Source organism: Rhea americana, unplaced genomic scaffold, assembly GCF_003343005.1.
Source record: "Rhea americana isolate MKP2758 unplaced genomic scaffold, rheAme1 scaffold_187, whole genome shotgun sequence".
Taxonomy (NCBI): domain Eukaryota; kingdom Metazoa; phylum Chordata; class Aves; order Rheiformes; family Rheidae; genus Rhea; species Rhea americana.
In genome coordinates, this window is record NW_028186005.1 from 1,219,874 (window position 1) to 1,234,618 (window position 14,745).

At 53.8% G+C, this 14,745-nt stretch overlaps 1 protein-coding gene across 2 annotated transcripts in view; it reads left to right on the top strand.

Moving 5' to 3' along the window:
• The window catches only part of DUSP8 (dual specificity phosphatase 8), a 55,216-nt gene extending 50,928 nt beyond the window's left edge, over window positions 1–4,288 (top strand). For both annotated transcript variants that reach the window (XM_085302175.1, XM_085302176.1), the window contains 3 exons: window positions 1,381–1,540; window positions 1,758–1,881; window positions 2,288–4,288. In XM_085302175.1, coding sequence (XP_085158301.1) covers window positions 1,381–1,540; window positions 1,758–1,881; window positions 2,288–3,425 — 1,422 coding nt within the window. In that variant the 3' untranslated portion in view covers window positions 3,426–4,288. The remainder of the gene's footprint in view (window positions 1–1,380; window positions 1,541–1,757; window positions 1,882–2,287) is intronic.
• Window positions 4,289–14,745: the final 10,457 nt, after the last annotated feature.

The following is a 14,745-nucleotide window of genomic DNA, read 5'->3' on the forward strand; positions in this document are numbered from 1 at the left end:
GGCTGGGCTGCAGTGGAGCCACTGGGGACGGCCTTTTATTGCAAGTAGGGACTGACGGCCTGCGGACTTGGGGCTGAAATCCCAGCGCGGTCTCCAGAGGAGTCCGTGTCAGGCAGTCAAATTGATGGTTTCTTTTCTCCCCACCTCCTCAGAGGTTTTTATTCATCTTTTGGAGACTCATTTTCTGCCATCTCTGCGGTGCAGTGGCCAAGAGACAGCTCTGTTCGTAGGCACTAGAGATGGAGCGAGCGTAGAGGTCATGCACAGGCGAGCGCAGTGATGTTTCTCCTCTCTGGTGCTTTGTTTGGCAGAGATCCCATGTGRCAGCTCCATGGGCTGACTGCTTTATGCCCGTATTTCTTTTTTCCTTCTGGGTCTTCCAGGCCAGGCATTGAGATCTAGCAGTTGGCACAGATGTTCCCCCTTCTCTTGTATATACTCTGCCCTTGGGTTATACAGATTATACGTAATCTGACTGGAGGGGAAAGGGATAGGGGTCGGATTAACCATCCTGCAGGTGGGTGTAGCTYGTTTTGGTCGTGGGAAGGAAGGCATGGAGCTTGGCCTGGATGCAGCGATGCCCACCCAGCAAGCCCGTGTCCTGAGGGGTGGCCCATATGTTGCATCTCACTCCCTCACTGCAATTTTTTATCAGATCCTCCTTGCTTAAGTTCTCCCTGAGTCAGAAATATGGGCGGTGATGATGATGGCTCAATGGACGAAGCAGAAAAGTCACAGAAAACAGTTCACTCCTGAGTCAGAATGAGGGAAGAGATCATTTCTCTTGCAACCTAGCAACCTATGTATATCCCAGCCAAAAAAGTGCATGTTCTGAGGTACCAGTCGCTGCCCCAAATGAACAGGAAGTAGCTTCCCTGAGCCTCTTGCAGGCTGAACTCGGCACTGTTCACTGAAGAATTTTGAACAACTGACAAATCTGTGAGAACTAACAAGTTCCTGTGAGGTTTGGGAGCAAAGAAATGTGTTGAATTAGGTGGATGCATAGTCCTACTGATAACTCTCCCAACTGTTGGTGAAATGCTCCCTCTGTCCCTCAGCTTATGGTTTCTGAGTTTCCATCCAGACTTTTTTATGGTTTTCTTTCTTGTATTTTTCCATTGTTCCTCTCATACCAGGATTCTCTTTTTTTCTCCTTCTGGGACCTCCTTTCAAGAGTCTTTTGTCTATCCAAAGAGRGGTAAAAGCTCATCTTTCTCTGCCTGTCTGCTGCACTATGGTCAGCTGGGCCAAAGCAGCAGTGGGAGAGCCAGAGGAGGGAATACTTGAGCAGGCAACAGCAGAGGGTGTGTGGAAAGATAGACCTGCAGCACTCTGCTATCTGAACTCAGCTCATCGTTTGATCACTTTTTTTCTCACCAGGACTTGATGACACAGAATGGGATAAGCTATGTCCTCAATGCCAGCAACTCCTGTCCCAAGCCAGACTTCATCTGTGATAGCCACTTCATGCGCATTCCTGTTAATGACAACTACTGTGAGAAACTGCTTCCCTGGCTCGACAAGTCCATTGAGTTCATTGGTGAGATTTTGTTAAAATGTTTACTGTCCTTCCAAATCCCTGCCCACTTCAACCATTAAAGCCTGGGCAACTTATTTTTCCTCTACTTTCTTTCTTACTTCACACAATCCGAGTMACACACAGAGGTTGAGGGTTGGAGAGGGAGGCTAGAGTGATTTGGCTTATCATCTCTGACAGCATCAACATCTTTCTCTCTGCTTCCTCTGCTGTGCTCCAGACAAGGCAAAGGTGTCCAGCTGCCAGGTGATTGTGCACTGCTTGGCAGGGATCTCCCGATCGGCCACCATTGCCATCGCCTACATCATGAAGACCATGGGTATGTCGTCAGATGATGCCTACAGGTGAGTTTCCTCCAAATGATAGGGAGGAATTGTGCTAATATGCTTTACTCCAGCAAGGGAAAACAGGCTGATTCCARACAGAGAGGGCTGCAGCTCCTTGAAGCTTTGCCTTGCCTTAGCTGAGGCCTGGGGTAATCCAGTCCTGCTGTCCCTTCACAGAGTGCATGCAATGAGGAAGTTTGGGGGCAGTAAATTGGAGGAAGGAGGCCAAATTCACAGAGCCTAGGAAGGCCTAGCTTTACCTCCAAAGCATCCTCAGGCTTTGTGGTTTCCCAAGACTTCTTTGTTTCTGAGGGTCTGGAAGAAGGTACTGGGTGATGCCTCCTCTCCCCAGAAAGGCCAAAAGAGTAGGGGTAACTTGTGGAAAGACCAAGTGACAACCACAGCTGTTTTTATCTCTCTGCAGGTTTGTTAAAGACCGACGCCCATCTATCTCACCCAACTTCAACTTCCTGGGCCAGCTCCTGGAGTATGAGAGGAGCCTGAAGCTCCTCAAGGCTTTGAAAGCCCAGGGTGATCGGAGTGAGGGGGATGTCCAGCAGGACCCAGCTGAGGCACCTGAGAGCAGTAGGCACTCCACACCGTCTACCTCAGAAAAGGCCGAGGAGATATCGAAAAGCACAAGCTCAGCRCCCTCCCAGAGTGACTCTGAGAGACAAGCAGGAACTCCTAAAATCTTGTCACCCACAGCACTACAGCAAGGACTCAATGGCTTGCACCTGTCCTCAGAGCGCATTCAAGATACCAACCGGTTAAAACGCTCCTTCTCCCTGGACATCAAATCAGCCTATTCTCCTGGCCTAAGGCAGGACGTCCCAGGCCCGACCGATACAGGAGAAACCCCGAAGCTCTGCAAGTTGGACAGCCCTTCTGGACCCAATGGCATGTGCCAGTTCTCCCCGGTGCCRGACAGTCCGGATTGGCCGAGTGGGCCAGACCTCCTCTTGGAGGCCAAGGTGAGGCAAAGGCGGAAGCACAGGCATCAGGCAGGTTCCCCTGCCCATGGGCTCAGCCTCAACTTCAGCGGGGTGTGCGCTGTGCACAAAAGCACCAGCGTGGAGGACAATCTCAAGCAGACACTGCGGCTCAGCCTGCCCAGTGCGGGGCAGCAGCCTGTCCAGCCAGCAACCACGCCGAGCAGCACTGGCACCGGAGGGGGGATCGGCCCGTGGGCGGTCCACTTGGAGTCTCCAAGCACCCCGTCATCAGAGAATGCCTGGTACTTTGGCACAGACTCRGCTGTGAGCAGCAGCAGCGGAGGGAGTGGGGCTCTGTTTGCCAGCGCTGCCTCCTACTCCTCGTTCAGCTGCAACGCCATGCAGAGCAGCTGCGAGATCAGACTGAGAGACAAGCAGCGGGCCGAGCAGCGGGACGGGCGTCACAGCTGGCATGAGGATGCCAATGCCGAGAAGCAGTTCAAGAGGAGGAGCTGCCAGATGGAGTTCGAGGAGACCATGTCAGAGGGCAGGTCCCGGGAAGACCTGGGCAAAATAGGCAAACAGTCTAGCTTTTCGGGCAGCATGGAAATCATTGAGGTGTCCTGACATTCATCCTGGGCACTTAGAGATCAAGGGTGGGGGGATATTTAAAATGGGGAGAGGTTGGGTGGGAGTATTTATACCCGTGTGTGTATTTTCAGGAGMACGCACACCAAAACAAAAGACAAGGATGAATGAATCCAAAGTCAGGAAACATAACGGTGAATGCTTAGTGTCCCTCCTGCTCCTGACCTGTTTTCTCCCCCTCCCCTCCCCAAGGAACCCCAGCCACTTTCCCCATGTCACCTCAGGCCTTCGCATGTACCACGCGGCTTGCAGGGGCAATGGGAGAGCTGCCCGTTGACTGCCGGGGAGCTGCAGCATGCGGAGATCTGCAATTGAAATCTCGGTATAAAATCCAAGCGGGAGGGGGCAGGAATTACAGCCAACAGGCAGTCACGGGAGGGGAGGGCGAGCCGCGGGGTCTCCTGGCCCGTGGGACGCGCTTGGCACACAGGTGCTCCTGCGTGGGGACGGAGCCCAGCGCCTCTCCCGCGAGGCGGGGAAGGGGCACCTGCTGCGGGAGAACTACATGCGCTCCTTCCCCTTCTTCATACCCCGGTGCACTAAGCATGCTCCCCCATGTTTCTCTGGCTAAGTATCCTAAAAATGCTGCACTAGAGCAGCCCTATACATATATAAATATATATTATATATAATATAAAAAACACACACACAAAGAAAAAGGTAAATGGTTTTACTGCGATTTTTATTGAGACGTAAATAATATTTCAATTTTTTTGTTTTGTTTTTAATTTATTGAAGCTGTTCATTCTGGCAATGATTTGCAGACAATGTGGGGCGGTACTTTCAGCTCTATTTTTACTGTGTATGGTATTTAAATCTGAAATACGAGTTTCTAAGCAATATCTGAGGCCTGTGGCTCCTTCTATAGCTTATGTCGACGACAAAGATTTTTCCCCCTCCGGGCACAGCAAAAAGGGGACAGAAAACGCTTTTGTGCACTTTTTCTAGAAACAAACAAGCAAACGAACCATAAAATCTTCTTACGACACAAACTGAGCCAGAAAACTCTCTTCTGGAAGCTGCTGCTGCTTCTTTTACCTCTTTTGGTCCCTGTTTGCTGCTCCCCGTCCCYGTCTCAGCCGTAGACCCCTTCCCTCCGCTGGTGCGGGGGGGAAGGGCTGGCCTTCCTCCGTGGAGGAGGGAGAGGTGTAAAGCAGAGGGAAGTATGCTCCCCGTCACCCTGGAGGAGTGAGGAGCGAAGGGGGCGCATCCCGCCGCGAGGCGGCCAGGGAGGCCTCGTCCCGGGCGGGCGTGTGGAGCCGGCCCCAGCGCTGGCAGGGCCGCGGTACCGGGATTGCCCGGTAGCGCGGCAGCAGCCCGCCACGCGTGCACGTGCCCACATCCACGCGCACGGGGCCACGGCCTGCGCCGAGGGCCCCCAGCTGGGAAGGAGAGCCCGGAGGGGAAAGGCAGGCAGCGTTTGGGACTGCGGCTGGGAGGTGCCTTTCCCTCCCCAGCCCCGCGGCAGCAGGCTCCCCCTCACTCAGCTGTGTTGATAAGAAGACTGGGCACCATTTCCCGTTTGGAGAATGGTGGTGATTTTTCGGGTTTTGTCCCCTGTGCAGCCTTCACGCCTGAGAAACTGTGGCCTGAGCCTCGAGGAGAGTGTGCTGGCAGAGCCYGTGGCCGGGAGGGTTTCCAGGCGAAAGCCTCTTCCCCAGGGCGCTCTCYGGCTCCGCTTCGGGTGCGCGGGGCATGGCCCGGCCGGCTCCCGCGGCGGCACTCGGGGGACGAGCCGGCAGGGCCCGATGCTCTGCACGCTCTGCAAGCGCAAGGGGTACCGCCACCTCGCTCGCGGAGGCGTTGGGCCGCTTTCCCTTGTGCGGCCGTCCCTGCCAGCGGGGAGCCAACTCCTCTCCCCTGAACCTCTCCTCCGGGCTTGCTGCGAAGCTGCTTTGCGGAGCTGTAGGTCCTGGTCWGCCTCCGTGGCAAAGCACCTTTCTCCCCGTGGCTGTCTGTGCTTTCTCCCCATCTGTCTGGCGCTGGTTTGCAAGCTGCTAGCTCAGGGTCCCRCTGTCTGTGTCCTGTGTCATCCCGGGAGAGTTTTCTTTTCTGGATCTGCGCRTTTTTTTCCTCTCCTTTTTTCCTACTCTCATTGTTCGTTTCTATCTTTAAAATCAGACTACATGTGATAAAATAAATGATCTCAGGTTTAGAACTTAACATGAACCAGGGGCATGAGGAGCTGCAATAATACAGTAATGATCTGGTCGCTGCAGATGGGTGTTTTCCACATCGCCTCCATTCCTCTCTTTGTGCATGTCCTAAATCCCGGCAGGTCTCCCTGGAGGCTTATTGCTGGCTTTAAGTTGGTTTTGTTTGGTTTTTTTTCCCCCCAATGAGGCCATTCAGCGAAAGCCCCTAAGGGCTCCCCTCCAGTACCCCAAGGTGCACTTGAGACAGTGGAGGATGGAGGGAGGTGGCTGAGACCCTGAGTCCAGCTGCTTCTCTTGCATTTTTTGAAGGGAAGGGGAGATTTTATATTCATTCCTCTTCTCCAAAGCATGCCATCACCCATCATTTCTTCCAGCGGATGCCTAAAACCAGCTCAGTGTTGCTGACTGACATATTCCAGCAGGTAGGAGCTTGTCTCCTCCCTGCCATGCAGTTATATAAGGCTTTGGGTAGCATGGGGTGGTGGGCTTAGAGGAGCTGGTGTGCACCCAGCACCCACCCTGCCCCAAAGCCCAGGAGGCTGGTGGCGCACAACAGCTTTGCCAGGGCTGTTCAGCCCTTCACTGCTTGGGTTTTAGCCGCTCGCCCCCACTAGTTGATCAGCTTCCTCCCCTCTTAACCACTTACAATCTACCCCTGCCCTTTCTGCCTATCATTTGTGCTGTATCTTCACTGAAACTTGAAATTTTTTTCTCTGCTGGCTACAAAAAGCCAACTACATTATTTTCTTAACTCTCCTTTTTTACATTGTGACAAATGTTGTTCCTCACAGCTTCCCCATGGAATCAGTCAATACATTGCTCAGTCCCAGTGAGAGAGCCTGCGGGTGGGCTGCAGGACGTGGCCAGCAGCTCAGGGACATGGCTTCTCCCAACCATCTTATACCAAGYATACACATTTTTGCCGGGGGTTGTCCCTGGCTGAACGCTGCTCCATATCGTGTAGTTGCAGCCTGTCCTAAGGGACTGATGTCAGCATAGATCAACTAAGTCCAAATCGAACAGATTACTGGCAAGAACAGTCTAGGTGTATATGTGGGCAGTGAAGGGGGGAACTAGATGACTTCTTGAAGTCGTTGAGTGTAAAGAAGGCAGCGGAAGGGTACAGCCAGGTGGGAGASGACACAAAGGTGAAACTCCTTTCTCCTCGGAAACCAATGCAGAGAGAAACCTTTTAAGACTAGTAGACCTTAACTGCCAATAGACATTCAGGACCCACTGCTGCAACCTATTTTTGATGTACTCTCCATTGGTCCCTCCCCTTTATGTTGGGCGTGTGCACTAGAAGCCCTCTCATATGGAATATTTTAAAGCTACATCTACAAAATACCCCATGAAGGGACCTTCCTGCCTGAGTGTCTGCTGCCAGGACTGACCCAAAGCCATCAGGGTCATTGAGGGCCTTGCAATTACCTTCATTTTTTTTTTTTAAATCAAGCTCTGCCTAACAGACTACACTRTGGTATCAGAGAACTATGAGCTATCGTGGAGATGGGTCTGCTGGCTGGTAGCCACCTGTCGTCTGCCAGCCAAGCCCTTCCAGAGGCTGAGAGCCCTCTCAGCCAGGCAGCCCAATCGAAAGCTTCACTGCAACCAAAATTGTCTTTCTATGCAGAGCTGATGAGGCAGCACCTACTTGTAGGGCTCCATGGTGGCATATGTGAGAACAGGGCAGAATCAGTGTCCCTCCAGCATGGGCAACCTTGACCATCCACCACAGCGGCTGTGTGCCTGCAGCTGGGGACAGCCCCGGCAGGGCTTTCCACCCTCTTAAGGATGGACCAAATCAGAGCACTCGGACRGCCTTCCCTTAGGCTGGAAGGGACGTCGCTCCCTTTCTCTGGCCTCTGCAGCCCTGGGGCTGAGCTCACCTGGCTGGCCCCTTCCTCACCACCCGCCTCGCAGCAGGCTGAGTGAAGCGAGGAGGAAGAGAGCAGCACAGCCGTGGTCGGGTCGGCCCCTGGCCCTGGCCCTGGTGTTCCCCTCATTTGTGCTGTGTTCCCAGCCCTCCTCCCCTTTGCGCTTTGTCTCTTTGTTTCTTTGGACATTCATCCCTCTTGCATCTGCCCCTTAGAATATTATACCCCAAAGAAACCCCTCCCTCCGTCCTGTTTCCTCTACCATTCTTAATACTAATGATAATAAGCTATCAGTGTTGTCATTGCAATCTATGAATGATAGATTTGAGTATTTATAATTATTATTATTATGATTATTATGGTTATGATTATGTACTTTTTGCTTCTTACTCTTTGTATGTTGCTCTTTGTTTCTCTGTCGTGAATAAATGCAAGGCCCCATCGCACCTTCTCTCTGCTCGCCGCTCCCTGTCTGGGGCTGGCCGGCCTGGGCTGCCTTAGGCACAGCTCCTGAGCACTCCCAGGCCAGAGGAGGCATATACAGGGCTGGCAAATACTTGGCACATGATTTGGAAGGTGGTGCTCCCTAAGGATGCAAAGACTCCAGGGAAGATCCAGACTCTTAACTCTTGCCTTCCTTTCTGATGACTCCTTCCCCTCATACTGGAGTCCATCCATGTTTGTTAAGGGGAAGAACCCACCCGCACCAAGACTGGAGAATTAAATAGCAAAAGCTTAAAGCTAGAAGTATCAGCTTTAAGGAATGTGGGCCAGGTATCCAGCTTATGGGGCCAGCTCCCTCCAAGTCATGGTCCTCTCACCTTGTTCTGCTGGCTGCACCTAGAAAGCACCTCTTCTCCCTGAGTGGCTTCTTGGTCTGCTCTTGCCAGCTGCTAGCCCCATTCAGCCCAGCCTCTGCACCGGCACCCTGGCTCCAGTGTCCTTCTGATGCCATCTCTGCCCMAGGACAGCAGATCTGGGTGCAGACCCGTAGCCAGTGTTAGAGCTAACAAGATACAGGTGGTGGAGCAGCCAAGAGAGACGTGAGCAGACTGGCCGCTGGATTCAGGAAGAGGTGGGATGGCTGCCGCCAGGAGGGAGGAATATTGCTTCCCAGCACCAGGGATGGCCGGGAGCAGCACCGATTAGTCTGAGTGAGCTACACGGACGGAGCCCAGGACATGTGTTTTGCACCCGTAGTCTCGGCTCCTTCTCTGCCCTGTAGGTGTTGAGATGATTGTAAGGCAAATATTTCTCCAGGAGAAAACATCAGGGAAAGGGGAAAATTAATCCTTTCTGCACTGCAGGATAAAATACTCCTGTAACGAGCCAGCCCGATGAAGACTCATTTTAATCGATGGGGTTTACCACTGCCCTTCCCAAAGCAGCTGAGAAACGGCCCGCTGCCCCTGCCAGGGCTTTGAGCTGTTGCAGGAGGGTCTTCGTCCTTGTGCTGTGTTGAACTCACTCACGACGTTGCTCAGAGCCCCAGCGCGATCCCGTTTAGGCTTTATCCTGCGCGCAGGAGCCGCCCGCCGAGCCGCTGGCAGCCCTCCCCGAGGCTCCCGGCCAGGCGTCGCTCTTCCTACCTCACGTGCTCGCGGGGGCAGCCGCGCGCGGGGAGGCAGCCGGCCGCGGGGGGAGACGGCTGGGCCCGGTGCGGCCGGCCCTGCTGCCCGCTCCCGCCGCGGACGGASCCTCCTTCCCTCCCAGGGCGTCGCGGGGCAACGGGGTCCGTGGCCGCCGGCAGAGCCCGGGGCGCACCGGGACTCCCGAATGGGGAGAGCGTCTAGCGCCGCTGCCGGGCGCTGCCTGGCAGGACCGCGAGAGACGCGCTGCCCCTGCCTGGTCGTTACTTATTTATTACCGGAGGCTGTAAGCAGCTGTGCTTTTTTACCCTCTCTTTCTTTTCCTTTCTTTTGTATTTTGGAACAACGTGTTGTAATAAATGCCCAAATAGATGTTTTAACRGCTGGTGTTGGCTCTTTTTTTGGAGGACTAGGCCTGTTTGGGGCAGGGCTGGAGGGCCCTRTTTGGGAGGGTCCCCCGTGGACAGGGTGAGGGATTCTCGCTTGCATCAGTGCCCACCCGGGTGGAAAGCCGGACACACAGAGATGCCGCATACATCTAGACGGGCGAGCGGTCGAGAGTGGGAGCTAGGCTAATTCAAAGCAGAAATATGCGTAGTCTCCCTCCACATAACTGAGATACTGATACTGAGCCCCTAAACAAAACAAAACAAAAAACAAACAAAAAACCCCCACTCTCTCTACTCCCACCTTGCTGGTCCGGTGGCAGGCGATGGGGTGTCCATGCCGCGGTGCGGACAAAGTGCCGCGCGCTTGCTGCGTGTTATAGCTTCATCTTGGGAATGCACCTGCCCCCCCGGAGCCAGCCAAGCCGTCACTCGTCCTCACGTGCAGGGCCGTGGTCTGCCTCAGGGTCCACGCCAGCAGCTCCTGAGCACCAGCCTGCTCTGCAGAGCTGATTTCACCCGACAGCTCTCATGGAAACACTTCTCCACTTTCCCCTCCAGCAAGTTTACCTTGGAGAGAGGGGCAAACATGAGCAGGCTCCCTGCAGCTCTGGCTCCAGAAAGCTGCAGTGCTTATTGACTTAAACACRGGAGTGACATCCGTCAAAAATCGGTTACCAAGGTGGTTTTCCACAGGCCCGGCTAAATCCCCTTGTCTTTTATAAATACAGCCCTCTCAGCCAGCTACACCCTTCGTGAAGCCTCCTAAAACAGCTGCCACCTTCCTCGGCAGGTCTCAGCCCCGTGCCAGCAGCAGGGTTCCCAGCACCCCGGGYCTTGGGGCCGCCCCGGGGGCGCAGCTCCAGCTTTGCGGCCTCGAGCTGTGGAGGGGAGCGCCGCCAGCCCCAAAACTGTGCGTGAAGCTTCATGCTGCTCAGCCAACCCCATGGTTCCAGCGGCCGGGGGCCRTTCGTACGCCCTCCCCTCTCTGCTGCTCACCACTGCACCTGGCCATGCGAAAGGAATTTATTTAACCCCAAAACACAAGCTTTTTCCGCCTCCCAACCCATTTCCTAGCTTAGTTTTTCCAAACAATTTCCCACCAGGACAGTGCTCCCCAGAAGYCCCCAAGGCTGAAGTGTCACCCACGACCCATCGGCTGCTGCAGCCACAAGCACAGCTAAATCCCCTGTCATTTTAGAGAGAAACTCCCTTTGGTCTAGCGGGATGCTGTGCCAGCCTGGCACAACAAGGCACATGTGAATATTTTCATCTCAGCTCGTATCCACGAGCTTTTGGAGCCAAAGGTGGTTGCAAGCAGGCGCAGGAGCAGGAAGGATGGTGCGCAGTAGAAACCGTTCTTGTAGTGAGAAACGCAGGAACGTCCTTTTTCCAGCTCTCGGGCTTTTATTGACTCAGAACGGCTGCCAAGCCTATAAATAAATGTTCCTTGTGCTAAATATAGCAGCCACTGAAATAGGCTGCCGTCTATTTATTTAGCTTGTGGCCGCTTTGAAAGCGGACCAGTCAGCACCGCCTCTACCTTCGCACCGTCCCGCACCGGCCTGCGACCACCCACCGAGGGGGCACAACCGAGCCAGCGCGGGGAGAAGGGGTCACCAAAAGCCAGCTACGTCCTCAGCCAGAGGCTCCTTAGGCCCTGCAGGCTGGGCTGGCGGGGTCTAGCAGCAGGAGGTGCTTTTGTGCCCCTCTGCCCCCAATTGGAGAGCTCGGGGGGCTTCTCGGGGAGGACTGAGATAACATGTCCCATACTGGTAGCTGCAAGGTGGTTTCTCCTCCTGGGAGGACTCAGACCYTTTTTTCTAGCACTGGAGCCTGGAAAGGAGAATTTATCACCTCCTGTGGGCACAGTACTTTCCAGCATTACATGGGAGGCATTCCTTCTCCATACTTCACAGGAGCAGAGGCATCCTCCTCCAGGTGCATAGAGAAGCCATATGCCAGGGCCCTGGGGGCACCAACAAGCCTTGATTGCCCTGAACAATCTCGCCTGAGACCTCACCATACCCTCCACCCAGCAGCCAAGAGCTCCATTTAAACTCAGGCTGGGACCCCCTCTCCTGTCCTGTCTCCTGGGTGGATCTTGGGCCTGTGTTGCAGCTATGTCCCCTGCTGCCTTGATGGGACCTCTGCCTGGACCTAGTTCCTCACTTGGTGTGTTTGGGATGGACACGCTGAAGAGTGTCCTGCTGGTGAGGGCGTTGTGTTGTTGGGGTCTCCTCCAGGCCCTTCATGGGGCAACCCTGCTCCAGCAGCTCCCTGAGACCATTCAGAGGGGATCCTGCTCTCTGCTGCCATGCAGAATATCCTGGGCCAGGGACACATGAATGGCATGGAGGTATCTGAGCTTATCTCCCTGCTCCAGCATTTCCCAGGAGAGGACTGGGAGGGGACTATGGCCCAGAGGGACCCTGCTCAGGGACACTAGGCTGAAAGCACACAGTGCTTTGTGTGTGCTCCTGGGCCCTGCCGCTTGGCTGGCCCTGCRTTTGGTTCAACTCGCTTGCACAGAGCATCTCAGGAGGGAATCCTTCGTGACAGGGAGTCTAAATGGATTGATGCAGGTTCTTTTTTCCTGCTTAGACTCAATGACAGAGACTGATTCTGGGCATATTTAACTCACCTGTACAGGTATAACTCAAGAGTCATATTGGCTGTGCACTGATGCAAGAGCCTGGGCTGAAGGGATGAACTTCACTTCCTCCAAGGCGGAAAACACTGATTGAAAGATGTGAGGGTCGCTCTTCTGCCCAGGCACTACCCTGTGCCCTAAGCCTGACAGAAATAGGATTTTGCTTACCCTGGGCTGTGATGGTGTTACTGTAACTCCATGCCAGCGAAGGAAAAAACCCATCACTCCCTGGAAAGCCACACTCATTCCTGGAGCAATCCAAGACATTAATAATGCTTAGCACTTGCAGAGAGTTTTGCTAAATATGAGCTAATCCTTACAACACCCATGGGAAGGAGAAAAGTAATTATTATTATTGGGCTTGATTTTTTTTTCCTTTCCCATGTACTCCTGCAGATCAGGATGAGCTCCACTGAATCCAGAGAGCTCTGTAAGTCAGAGGAGACTTGCGTTCATCTCAGTTTTTACAAACAGGCAACCTGAAGCAAAGATGATAAGCCCTGACTCTGCTTTCCCATGTGGCCTTCAGCAAACTGCTTAACTAGTGAGGGAGGAAAATATGGCTCTTAATTCCACTCCTGCATCACCAGGTTATAATTTTCCTACCAGCCAGTTCTGATAACAGAAGGTTTTGGGAATGTGTTTGTTTTGCACCCTTTGAGCTGCCCTGTATACATCATGGCTGAGGACATCATCCTGCTCCTGTTCTTGGAGTCTCTTGCAGCTTTTGACTGTGCTTTTAAATTCAGAAATCTGTCACAGCCCAGCAGCATGGCAACCTGCCACTGGGACCTGGAGAGAAGAGGATGGGTAGCTTTCCTCCTCCTCCTCTACTGTCCTCACCTGGGAGACATCAGAGGGACCCTCTGGCACTGCTTTGCAAGACACTGTGGTCTCAGTGGCAGTGGATGCAGCTCACGTTCACAAACATAATTAATGGCTTGGAGTGCTGCTGCAGAGATTCCTGAATTTCCTACCATGCCTTTTTGGATCACRTCTCCAGACCTGCCATCATGCCTGGTTAACCCAAACTGGTGTGCAGCCCCAAAGCAGGTGTCCACCACCCTTGAGTAGCATGTTGGCCATGAGAAGCTGGGTAAGTAGCCCGGCATCGCTGACATGAGCACCGGGTTGGCAACATGGGGGAACGAGCTAGCTGGACAGGCCCCAGGCTCATCCCAGCTTAGCAGATGGGGGGCTCCTTTTCTAGTGCCCCCGCCCGCTTGCAGCTCAGGGCTGAGGCRCTGCTGGAGTCCAGGATTTCACTTTGCTCCCCTGCAGTGCTCTTCTCTTTGACTGAAACCCTCGCACTCAGTGTCTGAGTGGAAACACTGTCTGTCAGCGGTACCCAGATGATGTCATCTAATTTTCCAGGCTCCTGGCTTGAGCCAGCAGCTCAAGCCAGTATGACTCGATATTCTTTATTTAGAAGGAGCCCAAGTGTAACAGAGCCCAGGCCTTCCCAACTCCAGCAGCACCTGGCAGTGGGTCCTACCCTCCACTGTGCCTCTTCTGATGCAACTGCAGCCACAGCAAGGATGTCCTTGAGAAGGTCACTATTGGGAGGCTTAAAGTGGGGACCAAGTGCAGCTGGCAGGAAGGTGGGTGCTTCAGACACCTGGTGAAGGTGTTTGCTAGATCTGTGCTGTCCTGAATCGTCTTCAGGACCAGCACTGTGGTGGGGTGGGAAATGCTTCTGCACCCAGCACCCACTGCATGGCCAGGACCTTTCTCTCCATCTTCAGCAGTGGCTGCTGGGCTATACTCATTCGTGTCCTAATAACCCTCAAGTTCTGGACAGCTGGCATGGCCCAGAGCCACCAGTGTCCCCAGATGCTTTTGCTCTCCTAGATCTCCCTGAGAAACTTCATCCATCCCCCAAGCAAAAGGGGCCACCCTTGTCACCTCCAGGCCAGGTTATCATAACCAATGTCAGGCTCACTCTGGCTCTACTGCSAGAGGAAGGTTTGGCCTTGCTCTAAAACTAGCTCAAGGCACAGCACTGCTCACACCATCCAGTGCATGCCAGGAGGCCAATGCCACTGGGCTTGGTGCCAACAGTATGTTTGCATAGCCCAGTAGTAAGCAGGCGCAACCCTGCTCTGCAATGCTGCGGCTGGGTAGCCAGCATCACCYCGCACACCCCAAAGCCCCATAAGCAGCCTCTTCTCCCTGTGCAGCATCTCTTGGCAGGAGAGCAGCTAAGAATAGCCCTGCTGCTGGCTCCGGGATGCCTGGGTTTGCTCAGTGACTCAGAGCTGGCCAGGCATGCAGCCCCATTACTCATCTGTCTGCGTTGCCCCGAGCATGGGGTTTGTGTCTCTTGCTTGCCCCTCCTTTAAGAGGCCTTATTTATTTCTTTTTAATAAAGTTGCCTTCTGCAAAGAGAGCTTATTATCCTACCGAGGATTTACCACTAAATATGTTTGCAGGACACTATAAACTCTGACATGTTGCCCATACTGACAGCCCCATGGTCTTGCTCCCGCTCAACGCCCTGGTGGAAAGGAGCTGTGCGGGCAAGAGGAAACACCTACAAAAATCCCCCTTCGTGGCACTAGGGTAAGTGTACAAACAAAAATCAGTGCTGAATCTGGCTGTGTCCAAATCCAGCAGCCCCTTAGATCTCTGTAGCAGG